Source organism: Juglans regia, chromosome 10 (genome assembly GCF_001411555.2).
Source record: "Juglans regia cultivar Chandler chromosome 10, Walnut 2.0, whole genome shotgun sequence".
Taxonomy (NCBI): Eukaryota; Viridiplantae; Streptophyta; class Magnoliopsida; order Fagales; family Juglandaceae; genus Juglans; species Juglans regia.
This window is the reverse complement of record NC_049910.1, coordinates 27,013,631-27,029,484: the sequence shown is the minus strand read 5'-3', so window position 1 is coordinate 27,029,484 and position 15,854 is coordinate 27,013,631. Positions and strand designations below refer to the sequence as shown.

Genomic DNA, 15,854 nt, shown 5'->3' with positions numbered 1-15,854 from the left:
TAGAAACCTCAAGGAGAAGATATGGTAGAAAATATCTAGTTGAAAAAACAACTTCTTGTCTCAAGTTGGGAAAGAAGTGCTTATTAAGGCTGTTTTGCAGTCCATTCCAACTTTCACTGTGGGTGTCTTAAACTCCCTAACAAATTGTGTAAGGAGATCAATGCTATACTCTCTAAATTCTAGTGGGAAAGTCAGCATGAGGGAAGGGGAGGCAGAATGAGACACGGTAGAGTAATCCAATGCAGCAATTGGTGGCTTGGGATAAACCAGTAAGGGTATTTATTAAGGTTAATTGGGACACCTCTTTAGATGTAAAAAGGAAGAGAATGGGGATTGGAATCATTATAAGGGATGAAGAAGGAGAGGCTTTGGTGGTTGTGTGTGATCTTAAGAAAAATGTGGTGAATGCAGTAGTTGCAGAAAGTTTTGCCTTGAGGAAAGCAGTAGAATTGTGCTCAGATCTCAACATTCAAAATGCCATTTTTGAGAGTGATGCAAAGGGAGTGATTGAGGCTGTACAGAGTGAAGAAGAAGTTGTTCTTGATTTTAGCTCTATCATTGAAGATGTCAAGGCTCATTTCAGAAATAGAACAGATTGGTTTATACAATTTGTTATTAGAAAAAGAACATAATAGCTTATACTTTAGCAAAGAAAGCTTTAGAAATAGGAGAAGAACAAGTTTGGATGGAAGAGATCCTAGATTTTATTGTGTGATGCTTGATTGATGATACAAATTGTAACTCGTAAAGATCAATGGAAAGTTTCTGAGGTTATTTTTCAAAAAAAAAAAAAAGGTACACCAAGTAATTATCGACTACTTCTTGTGCAGATTATTTGAATCCTTTCCATGCATATGATGAGGGCAACCTTTCATGGTTGGTAAGTTTTGCAGCTTTATTCTGAGTTGGTTAATATGCTTATATTTCTCTTTGTGACTTTTCAAAATTTTAAATGCACCACACAGCAAGTGTTCATCTATAAAAAAAATACCTTGTCCTTTTTTCTACTTGTATATGTCCAAGACATTGATGACACTAGTGGACACAGTGGCAAGTGCGTACTGATAACTGTTTAATGCTATTATCAGATGAGTAAAAGGAGTACTGGTTAAGTGAATAAATCCATGCTTTCATATTAGATTAGGTTTCTGGGTTGGTTTGTCAACATCTTCACTTGTCATCCTTTGTCGGTTAGTTATAGAAAGGGTTTGAGATCTTCCAATCTACTATTAATTAGGTGTTGCATCTTTCAGGGAAAAATCATCATAACTGGATGGACTTATTATCTAATTACGAAATTTTTTTGTTTGTGTAAGCTATCATTGGTACCTGTTGGTTGGTGATGAAAAGTAGGGTATATTACCTTAAGTTTGGTTGGCAGTGACGGTCCTATTAATGATTAGTTTGAGATAAGTTGAGTTTGGTTCAACAATCAAACATAATGAGTTTAAGGGTTTTCTACACCCTTATGGTTTCGTCGTGTGGTTTTGTTTTTTATAAGGCCCAACATGTAAATTTGGGTGTTGGATATTGGAGGTAATTGATTGATTGATTATGAATAATTCAGGTTTGCTTACATGCTTTCATCGCTGACATTATGTTGGTAGGCCACATAATATTGCAATGTTTTTTTATATGACCATCTCATATTTTATTTCTGTTAATAGGTCAACGCAACAGATGCATTGCTCCTTTATAATTGGTATAATGTTTATGTACTGATGCATTTTATGTATAACTGCCAGATTGGAGTTGTAGAGATGGAAATATGAAATATAAAAAAAGTATAAGGCATTGATGTAGTCATGTTGAAGCTATTCTACCCACCCCTCATGCCTAGGTGCATATTGTTATAGCTGACTAGATATAATGTTTAAAGATAGAGGAGCAGCACAATTGACAAATTTGAATGAATGTGCACATTTTCAGATCTGTGCATTGCATAATGCATTCTCAATATTTAGTAGTTAAGTTGTAGGTTCCTGGTTCCAATTGGTCCACCCCAGAGCCCATAACTACATTAATGCGAATTTCCAACTGGGTTTGGATAAATGAATGTCTTTAATTTATTAAATTAGATGAAAATGGTGCACAAAGATTTGAACATTGGAATCCTACATGTTCATCAGTGCATATAATGAAAGTTCAATCTTTTTCCTTTACGTTACCTATTTCTAAGTACTTAATATCATAAGGCATGGGTGTTGGATAAACACTTTTAGAAGTCAGTTTATTTCAAGAAAAATTTACGTGAAAAAGGATTGGAAATTAACACATGATATTATGACTGACCTGAAGTAAGATAAATTACGTGTTAATAAGATAAACATTATTTAGATGAAGTTCGAAAATGAAGCCCAACCACCATCTCTGGGTGAAGGAAAAAAAAAATGAACCAAAGCAGCCTTGCGACAAAATTCAAACTCGCTGGAAATGAACACTTGAAAATTGGAACACATCTTTTCGCCCAAAAAAAGTTACACATGCTATGTGGCTATTGCGGCAATGTGAAGAATGATGCAATTTAGGCTATTTCGGCAATTTGTATTCGACGTAACAAGTGGATATCAGTTGCAGATATATATATATCGATGACCCACTAAATCATTGTGATTAATTTTTTGCGGCGAAGAGGATAGCTTTTACAGAGATTTGTGGAAGTTGGAAATAAATTCAATTGCGACAAAAAGAATAATTGCTGAAAAAGTTCACACGTATTTACAGCAATTTGTGGTCTATTTGCGGCGAAAATTACCCACTGGAAATACATAATGGCGACGATATTTCTATATCGCTAGAAAAAGAAGAGTCATTTTTGGTGATTTATTAACCTTTTGCGACGATATATATCGCGGTAATTGACTTTTCTTAACAATTTAATGGTAAACAGAAACGTCATTTTTATCTTGTTTGGGATATTTGCGATGGACAAAAATCGTCGAGAATATCAGTTTTTTTCGTCGATTTTTTCTAATCACTTGGTTAACTCAGAAGTGAATAATTAATTTCGTCGAAAATGCAACGAACTAAAAATCGATGAAAATGTACAAATGTAGCGATTATATGAGATTTTTACGATGATTTTGAGCACTGAAAAGCCTTGATTTCTTGTAGTGGCAAATCATGAGTAATTAATGTTATGACATATATGGCTGAATAGGAACAATCACAATAATCGACTGTCTCTCATGGGGATGACAAATGAGTTTGAAATTAGCTGGACTACTGGGCGTCCGGCGGAACAAATTAATAGAAATCGACGTTAATCGTGTTTAAACCGATGAGCCATCCGATATAATATATATTATTTTATTCTTACTCAAAATGACGATGTTTAACATAGTTATGTTAACAATTCTGCTACGTACAACTGGCATGTGCAATGGCCGTGTAACTGGCGCATCTGACAGAAATTTAACAACAAAAAGAAATTTGAGAAGCTATTGGACTAAAACTCGAGAAGAAGACATATGAGAAGAAGTTTTTATATTTCGAGTGAAAGCATTTCACATTTGTTACAGAGCATTTCAATCATCTGGGAACAAGAACGCTCAAACCTGGTTCGAGTGATGGCATTTCAATGGGAAGGAAGAAGCCATCTGAGAAGAAAAATGCTGAAACCCATTTCGACGGAAAGGAAGAAGACCATCTGAGAAGAAAACCGCCCAAACCCATTTCAACTACAGAGCATTTCGACGGAAAGGAAGAAGACCATCGGAGAAGGAAACGCCCAAACCCATTTCCAATAGAGCATTTCGACTGATAAGAAAAACTAGTTCCCAAACCCATTTCTTCTCGCTTGCATATGCCTAATCTTGGAAATCTTATAGATATAAATCTGCCTATTAGTTTCTTAATGGAAAAATATTTTCTATTCGAACTTCTTGGTCGAGTTGAAGAAGTCTTTGGTCTTTCTTTCTTATTTTTTCTTTTGTGTGTGCATGCATTTCAAGAGTTGAAAAAAGAAAAAAACAAAGAAGAATAGAACCTAATATATAGGCAAATAGATCCCAATACCACTCATTAACTTCATGAACTAGAACTATAATATGTTAGCATTGAGATACATGAGAATGGCTTGAATGTTTTTATTTGAATTATTGAAAGAATGTAGAGTAGCCTATACATTAGGCAATATTGATAAAGAGTCTCAGGGGTGACAATCATCCATGAAATATAGTTTTGAGAGGTCACAATTTAACTACATAACCCAACTTGATGAGAAATAAATTAAACATATCTATTTTGACCAATTAGGTTTTGAAGAAAGGTTGAATTTATGTCAATTAAAGACCAACATTTGGGTTGCCTGAGCCTGCTGCAGGAACTCCCAGACCACTGTACCATGTGACATAGGTCCCAACTTTTCATGGTCACTTGATTCTCTGATGGGAACTTGGTCACCATGTACTTCTCGCTCAAGTTCATCAATCTTGCGTAATTGATATGGCGATCTTGTATTGTAGAGAAATTGGCAAAGATCAAACCTACTATTGTTCAAACTTTCCAAACTACATGCACGGTTGCCCACATGCATGTTTACCACCTTTTTATGCCTCATCCAGATGCAAACCTATATCCAAACCACAACTGGGTGTGAAGTAAATTTTTAGATATTTGGGCCTTTTGTGTCCATGTTATGAGCATTTTTAATATTTCTTTTTCTAAACTACAACTACCTGTTGTTCCTCATCAAGATGCGAATCCATGTTCAAGAAGTAGCCAAGTGATGCATTCGATGGCAAGCATGGCGTTGTGCTTTATTTTTCAATGAAGATATTTGACTAATTTATTTATTTTTGCTATTCATTGTAGCAAAATTTTACATATCCATTTCAATATGCAATTAGCCCTCCTACTGCGCTTAACACTACGACCTCTACTTAAAGCACAAGGGTTGTTGAAGAAAGTAAAGAGGGCACACCAGATTTTGGGGAAGTTGAAGCGATGTGTAGTTCGTCTTTGGGTAATACTAGTGAAACTAAGGTTGGCAATGGCAGTTCAAGGACACCTGAGGTTGTGGAAATTGATGGGGGTGATATCATTGAGGAGTCAAAGTCGGGGATGCAGTTTGTTTCAATGGAAGAATTAATCGCTTATTATAAATCGATATGCTAAGCAATGAGGGGAGAGGATGGGAGTTTATTTGGCCCACCAGTGAGTACCCATAGTTTTGTTCATGTTTGTTGTATCTCGCATTTGTTAGTAAGTTGTACTAATAAAGCCTATTGATTATCCCAAGAGTGTGCTAGACAACTCAAGACTTGCTAAAATAACATAGCCCGTCCAACTGTTTCATAAACTTGCTACATGGTTGGTACAATTTTTTGTACAAACACAAGAACATCTTCTGTACACAACAATCTTATCAAATAACATGAAATGAGTATGGCAAAGCCCCAGTACACACGAAGTAGTTTGCGTGAACACCGCACTTCGGCTTGTTGCTTCAACATCTATAGTTGTGTATTGTAGAGCTCCAACTCCCTCTTCTCAATATTATCACTTCTCTTGTCAAGCACCGTCTCCATCTTCTCTATCTCAACCTCTCTCTTGCAAAGCTCTTCCTCATTACTCAACAAATCATTTTCTATTTCAAGAAGTTGTTGCTCTCTTATATCATTATCTTAGCCCATTTGAAGTACTTACAGTATGGTAATCCTTGTTAATATTACACATAAACCCATGTCAGATGTGAACAATTTTCATTTCAACATGTATATGTGATTAACCAAGAAAGTCCATTCACCTTTGTCTTGTCTTTTGAGCACCCAAAGAAGTATCGTCCAGGATTGTTTGGTGTACTAGATTTTCTAAGTGTGGCTTTATCATTGGATATGCACACTAGGACTTGACTCAAGGTATGATGAACTAATGATGATGAAGAAATCGACGATGACATTCCAATTGTCGCAAATGGTAAATAAAAATAGTTGCACAAAATCAAACTCTTGTGCTCTTACTTGCAAATAGAAATGAAGGAAGTAAGTAAGTTGAGTTACTTAAGTCAAATTCAAGTTGGGTTAAAAAAACTTTCCTCTAAAGGTTTTTCCACCTATACATGCATAAAGAAAATCCATTAATTCAAAACAACCTGAAATGATTTAGTAGATGACAATACTATATATTACACATGTGAAGAGAAAATTTGGAGTAGTCCCCTTGGTTGTGCATGTACTTATGGTTTGAGATGTATTTATAGTTTGAGCAAGATCAAAGCATTTTCAATGCTGGAATTATTTATATACACACTGGTTTGTAACGAATAAGGAATTATTTATATTTTAAATGATTTAAGACATGAACTACTTGGGTCATGGATGAACTCTTTCAATGTGGTCCAAAGGAAGTTTCCTCTAAACATAACTGCAGAAAAGGATCAAAGTTATTTATGAATGTTATGCTTTTTATTATTTATGAACATAACTAGCAATTATGAGTCATATAGGTTTGGCTCCCCTATCCCTCACAAACAATTACATGGAAAATTATATATAATGTAGTTTCATGTGCTTAATGTGTTGTAATACATGGAGTATGAATGTAACAGCATATTCCGCTAAATGTATGGCTGAGAGGGTTACCAGCATCAAGTCCATTTAATGGTAGATAAAGCAAATTTAGCTTCCTTAAGATGTAAATATTAGCTGTTTTGGTATAATGTAAGGTGATTATTTTTCTTTTTGCCTATAATAATGCACTAAGTTTTCTTTTCAATGATCCTTTCTTTGGAGAGAGACTTCTAATTGAATTGTTCTCTTGCCTAACCACTTAGCCAATTGACCAATTGATTTGTTCCACTACATCACCACTTTGATAATGACCCAATGCTGAAGAAAAAAATGGAAAAATGAGAAAACATATTACATCCCAAAATTATTAGTACCATAGTAAAATTATCAAATTCCATGCTTATTCTCAACACCTGAGAATAATTACTAATCAAACACAACAAAACATGGGCTTGACTACATAGATTTTCACCATTACATGAATCTTTTAGAAGAAAAGTGGTCAAATCTATAAAAGTTGCTTATAAAAGTAGTCATCACATTAGAGTAAACAGAAACTACAAAATTAGTCCACAAATTGCAAAATTAATAAACAGAACACTTGATCTATACTTCTTAAAATGAAGTGAATAATCTCTCTTAAAGAAACCATTCCAATAGTAAACAAAACACGTGATCTAAACAAGGCCACAAACTACAAAATTAGTCCAAATCTACAAACATAGATAAAAACTTATAACGAAAAAATAGACAAAAGAAAAGGGAGAAGGGGATGCACGGAAGGAGAAGGTGGTAAGGAAGAGAAACGCGCAAAACGATGTGTTTTGACTTTTAATGAAACACATCATTTCATTAAAGTTGAAATCTCCCATGCCGTGTCGTGATTTTCATCTCCCTGCCTGCTGCAAAGTAAAAATGAAACATACTGTTTCGTTTAAATTATGTGGCGGTTACCTAACAGTTGCAAAGGCCGGTTGCATCTAACTTTTTTGTTATGTTAAATGACATTGTTTTGTATCTATATGTTAGAAAAAAAATGAAAAAAAAAAATGAAAACGACGTTATTTGGTTTAATATACAAAATGACGTTGTCTTGTCAGGGCTAAAGCCCAAACCCGAGTGCTCCCTTCGTCTTCAATTCTCCTCTCCACCGTTTCTTTCTCATCTCTCACTCTTGTACCTCTTTTGGCTCTCCATTGGACCAACTGGCCATTGACAAGACTCACCTCTCCCGTCGTCCCGAAGCTGTCTCTCTCTCCCTCTCTCTGAGCTTCGAGCATCTACTCGTCGAGAAAGAATGATTCCAGATTGAGAAGAGTCTTCTCTTCCAGTAAAAGTCCATCGGTAAGTTTTTGCAAGATTTTTGGTCTCTTCCTTTTGTTAATATTTCTCTTTCTTTCTAGAAATTATGCTTTTGTTCCTAAATTAGTGAGAATTTGTGAATTGTTATGTTAGAGTATTGGAGGTTGCGAGTCTTAGATGAATTTGTGGTGCTCCACCTGTAAAGTCCAAAACTGATCGAAACTAATGGAAACCGATTTGACTAGTTTTCTCTCATTTAGTCGGTCGGTTCGGCTGATTTTATACAAATAAAAGTGTGGTTGGTCCAAAACCAAAACCAAACTGACCAGTCCGATTTTCAACCCTATTGAGATTGAAGTTTAACGCCTAATTGTTATAATAGCTGAATAATTAGGGCAATAACAACATGTACATTTGATGCTACTATAAGTAATGGCCGACAAAAGGAAAGCGGCATCCTAACCCATATTATTATAAATTCTCTTACTTTCTTCGCTCACTCTCTATCCTAACCTAAGAATCAATCTGCCACCTACCGGAACCTCCCAAGCAAGCTCTTTCTTCTTACTCGCACACGCAGAGGATTGCTCAACATAGAAGAGAGCAATGATTTACAAAGACCGTCGGGCCGATACAAAATAAATAGCAGGACACTGTGGCTGATATGGACACTAACTGGAAAAACTACTCTTTCCCTCCTTGACCCGATTTTAGCCTTTAGGTGGCCTACCTTACATGCACTTAGTCTGACATAATTTACTCAGAAAATAAAAATGATTGAGCAGAACACGTGTCACATTAAAAGCTAGAAACAAAAATTAAAAATTAAAAAAAACAGCGGACAGATATTCTTGAGTTGAGTCTTTTAATCTTATTATTTATTATCTTTTATGTTTCCAAAATTATACCATGAACTAATAATGATTAAAACTTTTTTTAAAGAATGATTAAAATTTTCAATAGCTAGAAGTTCTTCATAAAAGATAGGAAAAATAAAGTGATTGTGACATATATTTATTCCCAGCAAAATCAAGATACATGGCAGAATTTATTCCAAGCAGTTATCACAGACAAGGAAAATGACTCATTATACAGAAGACCAACGTTGCAGGAAGTCAAAACTGCATAATTTGACATTCCCAAATATAGTTGTCCTCGAATTGATGATTTTGGGTCTTATTTTTTTATGAAATCATGGGATACTATTAAAGAGGACATTGTTGAAGCAGCTGCGGATTTTTACAATGAGACTCCACTTACTAAGTTTTATTCTTCAACATTCATTGTCATTATTCCCAAAGAGGAGAATCCATTGAGTTTTGATAAATTCAGACCTATTAGTTTGTGCTTGGTGATTTGTAAAGTGTTCTATAAAATTATGGTTATCAGACTTAATCCTCTTTTTTCTAAAATTGTTTCCAAAGAACAAGGGGCATTAATCAAAGGCCGAAACATACATGAGAATATTGTGCTTGCCTAGGAAATGATTCATAGCATTAACACTAAGGTGCAAGGAGGCAATGTAATGATTAAGGTGGATATGACTAAAGCATATGATTGGCTCGAATGGAGTTTTCAATTGGAAGTATTAAAAATCTTGGGTTTTTTCTGAAAAATGGAGACAACTGATAGCCAATTGCATTATTACACCATCCTTTTATGTTTTAATTAATGGCACTAGTAAAGGCTATTTTAAATCTTCACAGGGGTTGAGACAAGGAAATCCGTTCTCTCTACTTATTCATAATTATTGAAGAAGTGCTGAGTCGATTACTTAGTAAGAGTGCTACTGATGGTAAGATGATTGACTAGAAAACTCATAGAGGAGTCCATCGTATTTCTCATCTTATGTCGATGATCTTATGATATTTTTAAATGGCTCCAAAATTTCTTTAAAAAGCTTGTATGGATACGCTACATACATATGAAAACATTTCTGGTCAAATGGTAAATCACACCAAATCTGCAATGTATTTTGCTAAACAAGTGTCCACAGCACGAAAGGCAATTGTGGTTTAGACTACGGGTTTTCATGAAGGTGCTTTTCCATATTTATACTTGGGTGCACCTATATGTACATGTAGTATACATGCCAATCATGTAGATCCCTTGATTCAGAAAGTGCAAAAGAGACTAGCCTCATGGAAAGGAGTTTTACTCTCGAAGGTTGGTAGACTTGTGCTAATAAAACATGTGTTGTCCAGTATTCCTATACATCTTTTAATTATGATTAACATACCTCGAAGTGTCATACACAAGTTAGATCAGATTTTTGTTGATTTCCTGTGGGGTAGTAAGGATGGCAAAAAGAAAAAGAAATTGGTGGCATGGGACATTGTTTGCAGACCTATGGAGGAAGGTGGTCTCGGTATTAGGAAATTGGAAGAGAAAGAGAAAGCTCTTCATATGAAATTTGTTTGGCAATTCTTGTACGACCAATTGCTTTGGGCTAGTTTTTTTTTTTTTTTAGCAAAATAAAAAGCTCTTATTCACCCTTTCCTTCATAATCAAGTTTCTTACAAATCTCATTTTTGTAAAGCTTTAAGACCATTGATTATCAATGAAGGCATGATCTCATTTTGGTTTGAAAACTGGTCATCTTTGGGGATTCTTGATGAACTCTCAGATGTTATGGATCCTTACTTGACTGTAGATGAGATCTTTTTTGATATGGGAGGTAACTGAGAGAAAATACAGGAGATAGTGGAGAGCCCCATTTGTGAAGAACTGAAGTTACAACACATTTATCTATCCTCAGGTCCAGATATTCATATATGGAGAGCGGAGCGGAATGACAACTTTATGACTTTTTCAGCTTGGCATTACAATCATGATCCTAAAGAAAAAGTGACGTGGGCTAAATGGATCTGGCATAAATTAATTCCGAGTAAAAGTTCTATATTTATGTGGAAAGGTATGTTTAATGGTCTACCGTTTAACAAAAATATTTTGAAGTTGCATATTTCTATGGCCTCTAAATGTGAATGTTGTCAAGTGGCTGATTGTGAATCTTTAAATCATTCGTTACTTTTGAAAGAGATTTCGTCCTTTGTTTGGAATTTTTTTTAGGCAACATGGGGTCTGAATCTTGTACCTACTAATACATGGCGTGGTAAATATCAGTAATGGCTGTCCAAGGCTCAGGCAATTTGGCAAATCAATGTTGCGATTGACATTCTTCCTTCATTAACAAGCTGGTTTCTATGGTTATACAGATGAAAAACTAGAATTGGGGGGGGGTTTGTTCAAACTAGGGAGCAAGTGTGCTACAAGACCAAGAATTTTTTAGCACAATTCATTCACACAAAAACGAATAAGCCCTTCACCAAATGCTTAGATGGGGTGATTTTACAGCAACTCAGTTTAATGAAGATGCTTGTCCAAAAAAAAGTCTATGCAGATATTGAAGTGGATGCGCCCGGCTCAGGGATTTGCTAAACTTAACATTGATGATAATAGTTTGAGCAATCCAAGTCGAAGTGGAGGTGGAGGGATATTTCGAGATGAGAACGGTCATATGATTTTTTCTTTTGTTAGGTTCTATGGTATTAATTCTAACAACATTGCAGAAATAAGAGCCCTATCTGATGGTCTTAGTTTATGTGCTAAAATGAATATTAATCACATAAAGGTTGAAACAGATTCTAAGCTAGTGGTTAATTGGTAGGAGAAAGGCAAGCAAGTTCCTTGGCGTAGTCAAAGATACTGGAAATAGGCTAGGTTGACGGTTCGTTAGATGGTGGTATGTCTTTATCATTCTTTCAGGGAAACGAACCATGTTGCAGACAAATTAGCTAAATTAGGCACAAGATGTACAAAGTATTTATTTAATACCAGAGACATCCTACCAAAAGACATTATGGGATCTATTCAAATGGATCGAGCAGGTTTACAAGTTATTTGACATCAATAACACTTTTGTGTTTTATTTTGTTGTACAATTTATACTTTATTTTGTCTTGATTTGATTGCAAGTCTTGTTAGCATGCACTTTCGTGTTTTGATTTTTTGGGTATTCCTATTGGATTAAGGTTAGTGATTTTTCTTTGTGTCCTTGCAGTTCATTTTAATACCTGGATTTGGAATTTAGGATGATATGTAACCCTATATATCCAATTGTAATCACGTTTTTTCTCCGCCAAAGTGAGGGCAATCAATAAAATTGGAGTACCGTCCTCTTTAAAAAAAAGTGACATATATTTGTAAGCCTTCCTTCAAAAATTCTAAATAACCTCGAAAAGGAGAAAAATAAATAATAGAGCATAAACCTAGAGAAGTTCTATTCGTTTAAAGCAATGATACTATTACAATCATTTTATAATTTATTTAACAATTAAATAATATAAACACGTCGTTTCATTAAAAGTATTTTCTTAATATTATAAAAATATTATTAATTTTAAATAGAGTTGTAAAATAATTATAAAAGAGTTTTAAACGAATCATTTTAACAAACTTATAATGGTTCAGATGTTCATGAGCACTACTTCAAGTTAAAAAAAAAAAAACTTGAAATTCTTCTCTCAACCATTTTTCCCGCTCTCGAAAACGCCTTGAGGAGAAGTGATTGCGTCTTCTTCCTCTACTTAGGAAAGAAGGAATTCTTTACTTGCGAGTGCAAGCATAGCAGTGTGATGGAGGAAGTGTGGAGGAGATTGAAGCTGAATGAAGAGGAGGATTGTCCGATTGAGATTGGGAAAAAAGTGCATGGTTCGATGGAACTGAAAGGGGAAGAAGTCTGGTGGGGAAGATAATCTCGGAGTGCAGGATTGGGAAGGAAATTGCTCGATCTATGATGGAGAAGGCCTGGAAGGTTGGCAAGCCTCTTGAACTTCAAGAAATTGGAGATAATTGTTTTGTGATTACCTTTGTTAATCGGTGAGATAAATTGAAGGTTCTTAATGGCTGTCCATGGTTGTTTGATAGTTACTTATTTGTGTTGCTTGTTTTTTATGGTGGAATGCAACCTAATGTGTTTGATTTCGATCATGCTTATATATGGGTGCAAATCTTAAATCTACCTTTGAGTTACATAAATAAGCAGATGGGGGAAGTAATTGGGAGTTCGATGGGGAAGATTATGGAGGTTGATGTGCAGGAGGATGGCTCAGCTTGGGGGAGGTGCCTGAGGGTGAAGGTGGAATGTGATCTGAGAAGACCTATAACTCGAGGCAGGACTATTGTTGTGGATGGAAGAAAAAGTTGGGTACCTTTTCAGTATGAAAAATTACCTAGATTATGTTTTAATTGTGGAAGAATTGTCCATGGAAAGGATGATTGTAAGGAGAGTGAGAGGAATGCAGGCCAATATGGTGTTTGGCGTAGAGCTTTACCTTAAACTAGAAAAGGAGCACTTAAGGTTGGAGAGCATAAAGGGAAAGGAAAAAGAGAGGAGAGGGGTATTTTTTCAAATACTAATCATGTAGATGATGAACAAGGAGGGGAGGCTAAGAGGGCAGGGAGAGTGGAGATGGTAGTTAAGGAGGGGAAGGGGGTGAATGATGAGAGTTCTCAATTGGTTGAAGATCAAGAGCTGTTTATGAAGCCTCAAGAACAGGTGATTCAATCTATTCCAATCTGTGTGGAGATTGATGGTCCAGAGGTGAATGAGTTGAAAATTGGTTCCAGTATAAGTATGGCTGATGTACAGACTGTTGTGCAGAAGAATAATTTGTTGATTGAAAGATTGAGCTCCAATGATGTTGAGCAGACCCAGGATTGTACAAGATCTTCATGATGGAAGAGGAGGGCTAGAGCTAGGCCTGAGTAAGTAAGTCTTCTAGCTCAAATTTTGGGGTGAAAACAGGTACTAAGTTTGTGGGGGAAGATGGTGATATGTGAGTGGAAGGGAAGAAAATGTGAAGCAGTGATATTATGGTCTGTGATGACAGACTAGGGGTGGTGGCTACTATGCAGCACCACCTGGCATTATGAATATTCTATGTTGGAACTGCCGAGGGTTTGGGAACCCTCGGACAATTCAGGATCTTTACCTTTTGGTGAAGAAAAAGAGACCCAAAATTGTGTTTCTCATTGAAACACTAACAAAAGTAGCTGATGTTGAAAAATTAAAAAGGAGGTTGGGGGTGGAAAGGTGTTTGGCGATTAATCCATTGGGAAGAAAAGGTGGTTTGGCCTTGTTTTGGAAGATGGAGGATGATGTAGTAATAGAGAGTTATTCACAGTGGCATATTAGTGCCTCTATTAAAGGAAGGGGTCAAGGAAGCTGGTTTTTGACTGGGTTCTATGGACACCCTGATGCAAGCAAGAGGTGGCAGTCATGGGAGCTTCTCAAGCAATTGAATCCACCTAATGGAGGGGCATGGTGTGTAGCTGGAGATTTCAATGAGCTGCTATCATAGTATGAAAAATGGAGAGGCAATAAAAGGGATGAGAAGTTGATATCAGGTTTCAAAGAAGCTCTAGAAGTAAACAAATTGGTGGATGTGGGAATGAGTGGTAATCTTGTCACTTGGAATAATAGACATTAAGACCACACTTTTACAAAGGAAAGGTTGGACAGATATGTGGTTAACAATGAATGGATTAATATGTTTGGGAAGGCTAAAGTGGAAGGTCTTATAGTGAGCAATTCAGACCATCATCCAATCATGTTGTCTGTGAGGAAGGACAATAGATTTGTCTCTGAAAGGCATTATTCTTTTAAGTTTGAGGCAAGTTGGATAAGGGAGGATGAGTGTGAAGAGTTAAGTAGAACAGCTTGGGTTGATACCCATCAGATTGGCCGGGAACCTCGTGTGTGTTAAGAAGATGTTGGGAGTGTGTAGTGGTAAATTGAGCAGTACCTTTAGAAGAAGGGATGTCAAGAGATGTAATGATATTGAAAAGTTAAACAAGAGAATAAAGGAGCTACAAGATAGAGAGGGGCCTTATAATTTTGCAGAATTTCACAGATTGCAACATGAGTTGGGTTTGTTATTGGAAAAGGAAGACATATGGTGGAGATCGAGGGCAAAAAGGAATTGGCATTCCTTAGGAGATAAAAATACAAAGTTTTTTCATGCTTGTGTTAAGTAGAGAAGATAGAAGAACCAAATCACCTCAGTTGCGGATGCTAATTCAGAATTGAAAGAAGAGAATGAGGAGGTTGAGGAGGCTTTTAGGCAATACTATATTGAGATTTATAAAACAGCAACTCCTTGTAATCAAGTGACATAAGGGGTACAATCCATTGGAATTTGAGTCATTGAGCAGATGAATGAGAAGTTGGAAAGGCTTTTCACAAGGGATGAAGTTGTGGCAGCCCTTAAGCAGATGGGTCCCTTGAAAGCCCCTAACCTTGATGGGTTTGGGGCATGCTTTTATCAAACCTATTGGCATACAATAGGGGATAAGGTGTGTGCTGTAGTATTGAGCTTCTTGAATGGGGGTGTGCTTGAAAAGTCCATCAATTTTACTTATGTGGCCCTTGTTCCAAAAGTTTCTAAGCCTAAGAAGGTTGGTGACTATAGATGAATTAGCTTGAGCAATATTTTGTACAAGCTAATTTCAAAGACCCTTGCAAATAGACTTAAGATGGCACTCGATATGATCATTGCTAAAAGTCAGAGTGCCTTCATCCCTGGTAGGTTAATCTTGGATAATTTGATAGTAGCTTATGAAACATTGCACTCGATGAAGACTAGATCCAAGGGGAAATGAGGAAGTATGGCATTGAAAATGGATATCTCAAAAGCATATGATAGAGTGGAATGGGCCTATTTGAAAGCTGTCATGCAGAGAATGGGGTTTAGGAAGAGATGGATTGGGTTGATTATGGATTGTATAACATATGTATCTTATGCTGTGTTGGTGAATGGGAGGTCAGGTGATGTTATATATCCCTCACGAGGTATTAGACAGGTGGATCCAATATCCCCAACCCGTTCTTGTTATGTGTTGAGGGGCTTAGCAGTCTTATTAATATAGTTGAAGATAAGGGTGCGAAAAGAGGAATGGTTGTTGCAAGAGGAGGTATAAGGGTCTCTCAAATCCTATTTGCTGATGATTGGATTGTCTTTGCAATAGCTAAGTGGCTTG

The 15,854-nt window shown here is 36.1% G+C and overlaps 1 protein-coding gene across 1 annotated transcript; it reads left to right on the top strand.

Moving 5' to 3' along the window:
- Window positions 1-239: 239 nt before the first annotated feature.
- On the top strand, window positions 240-632 carry LOC118349687. The gene has a single exon (XM_035695216.1). The coding sequence runs from the start codon at window positions 240-242 to the stop codon at window positions 630-632; it is 393 nt and encodes a 130-aa protein (XP_035551109.1).
- Window positions 633-15,854: the final 15,222 nt, after the last annotated feature.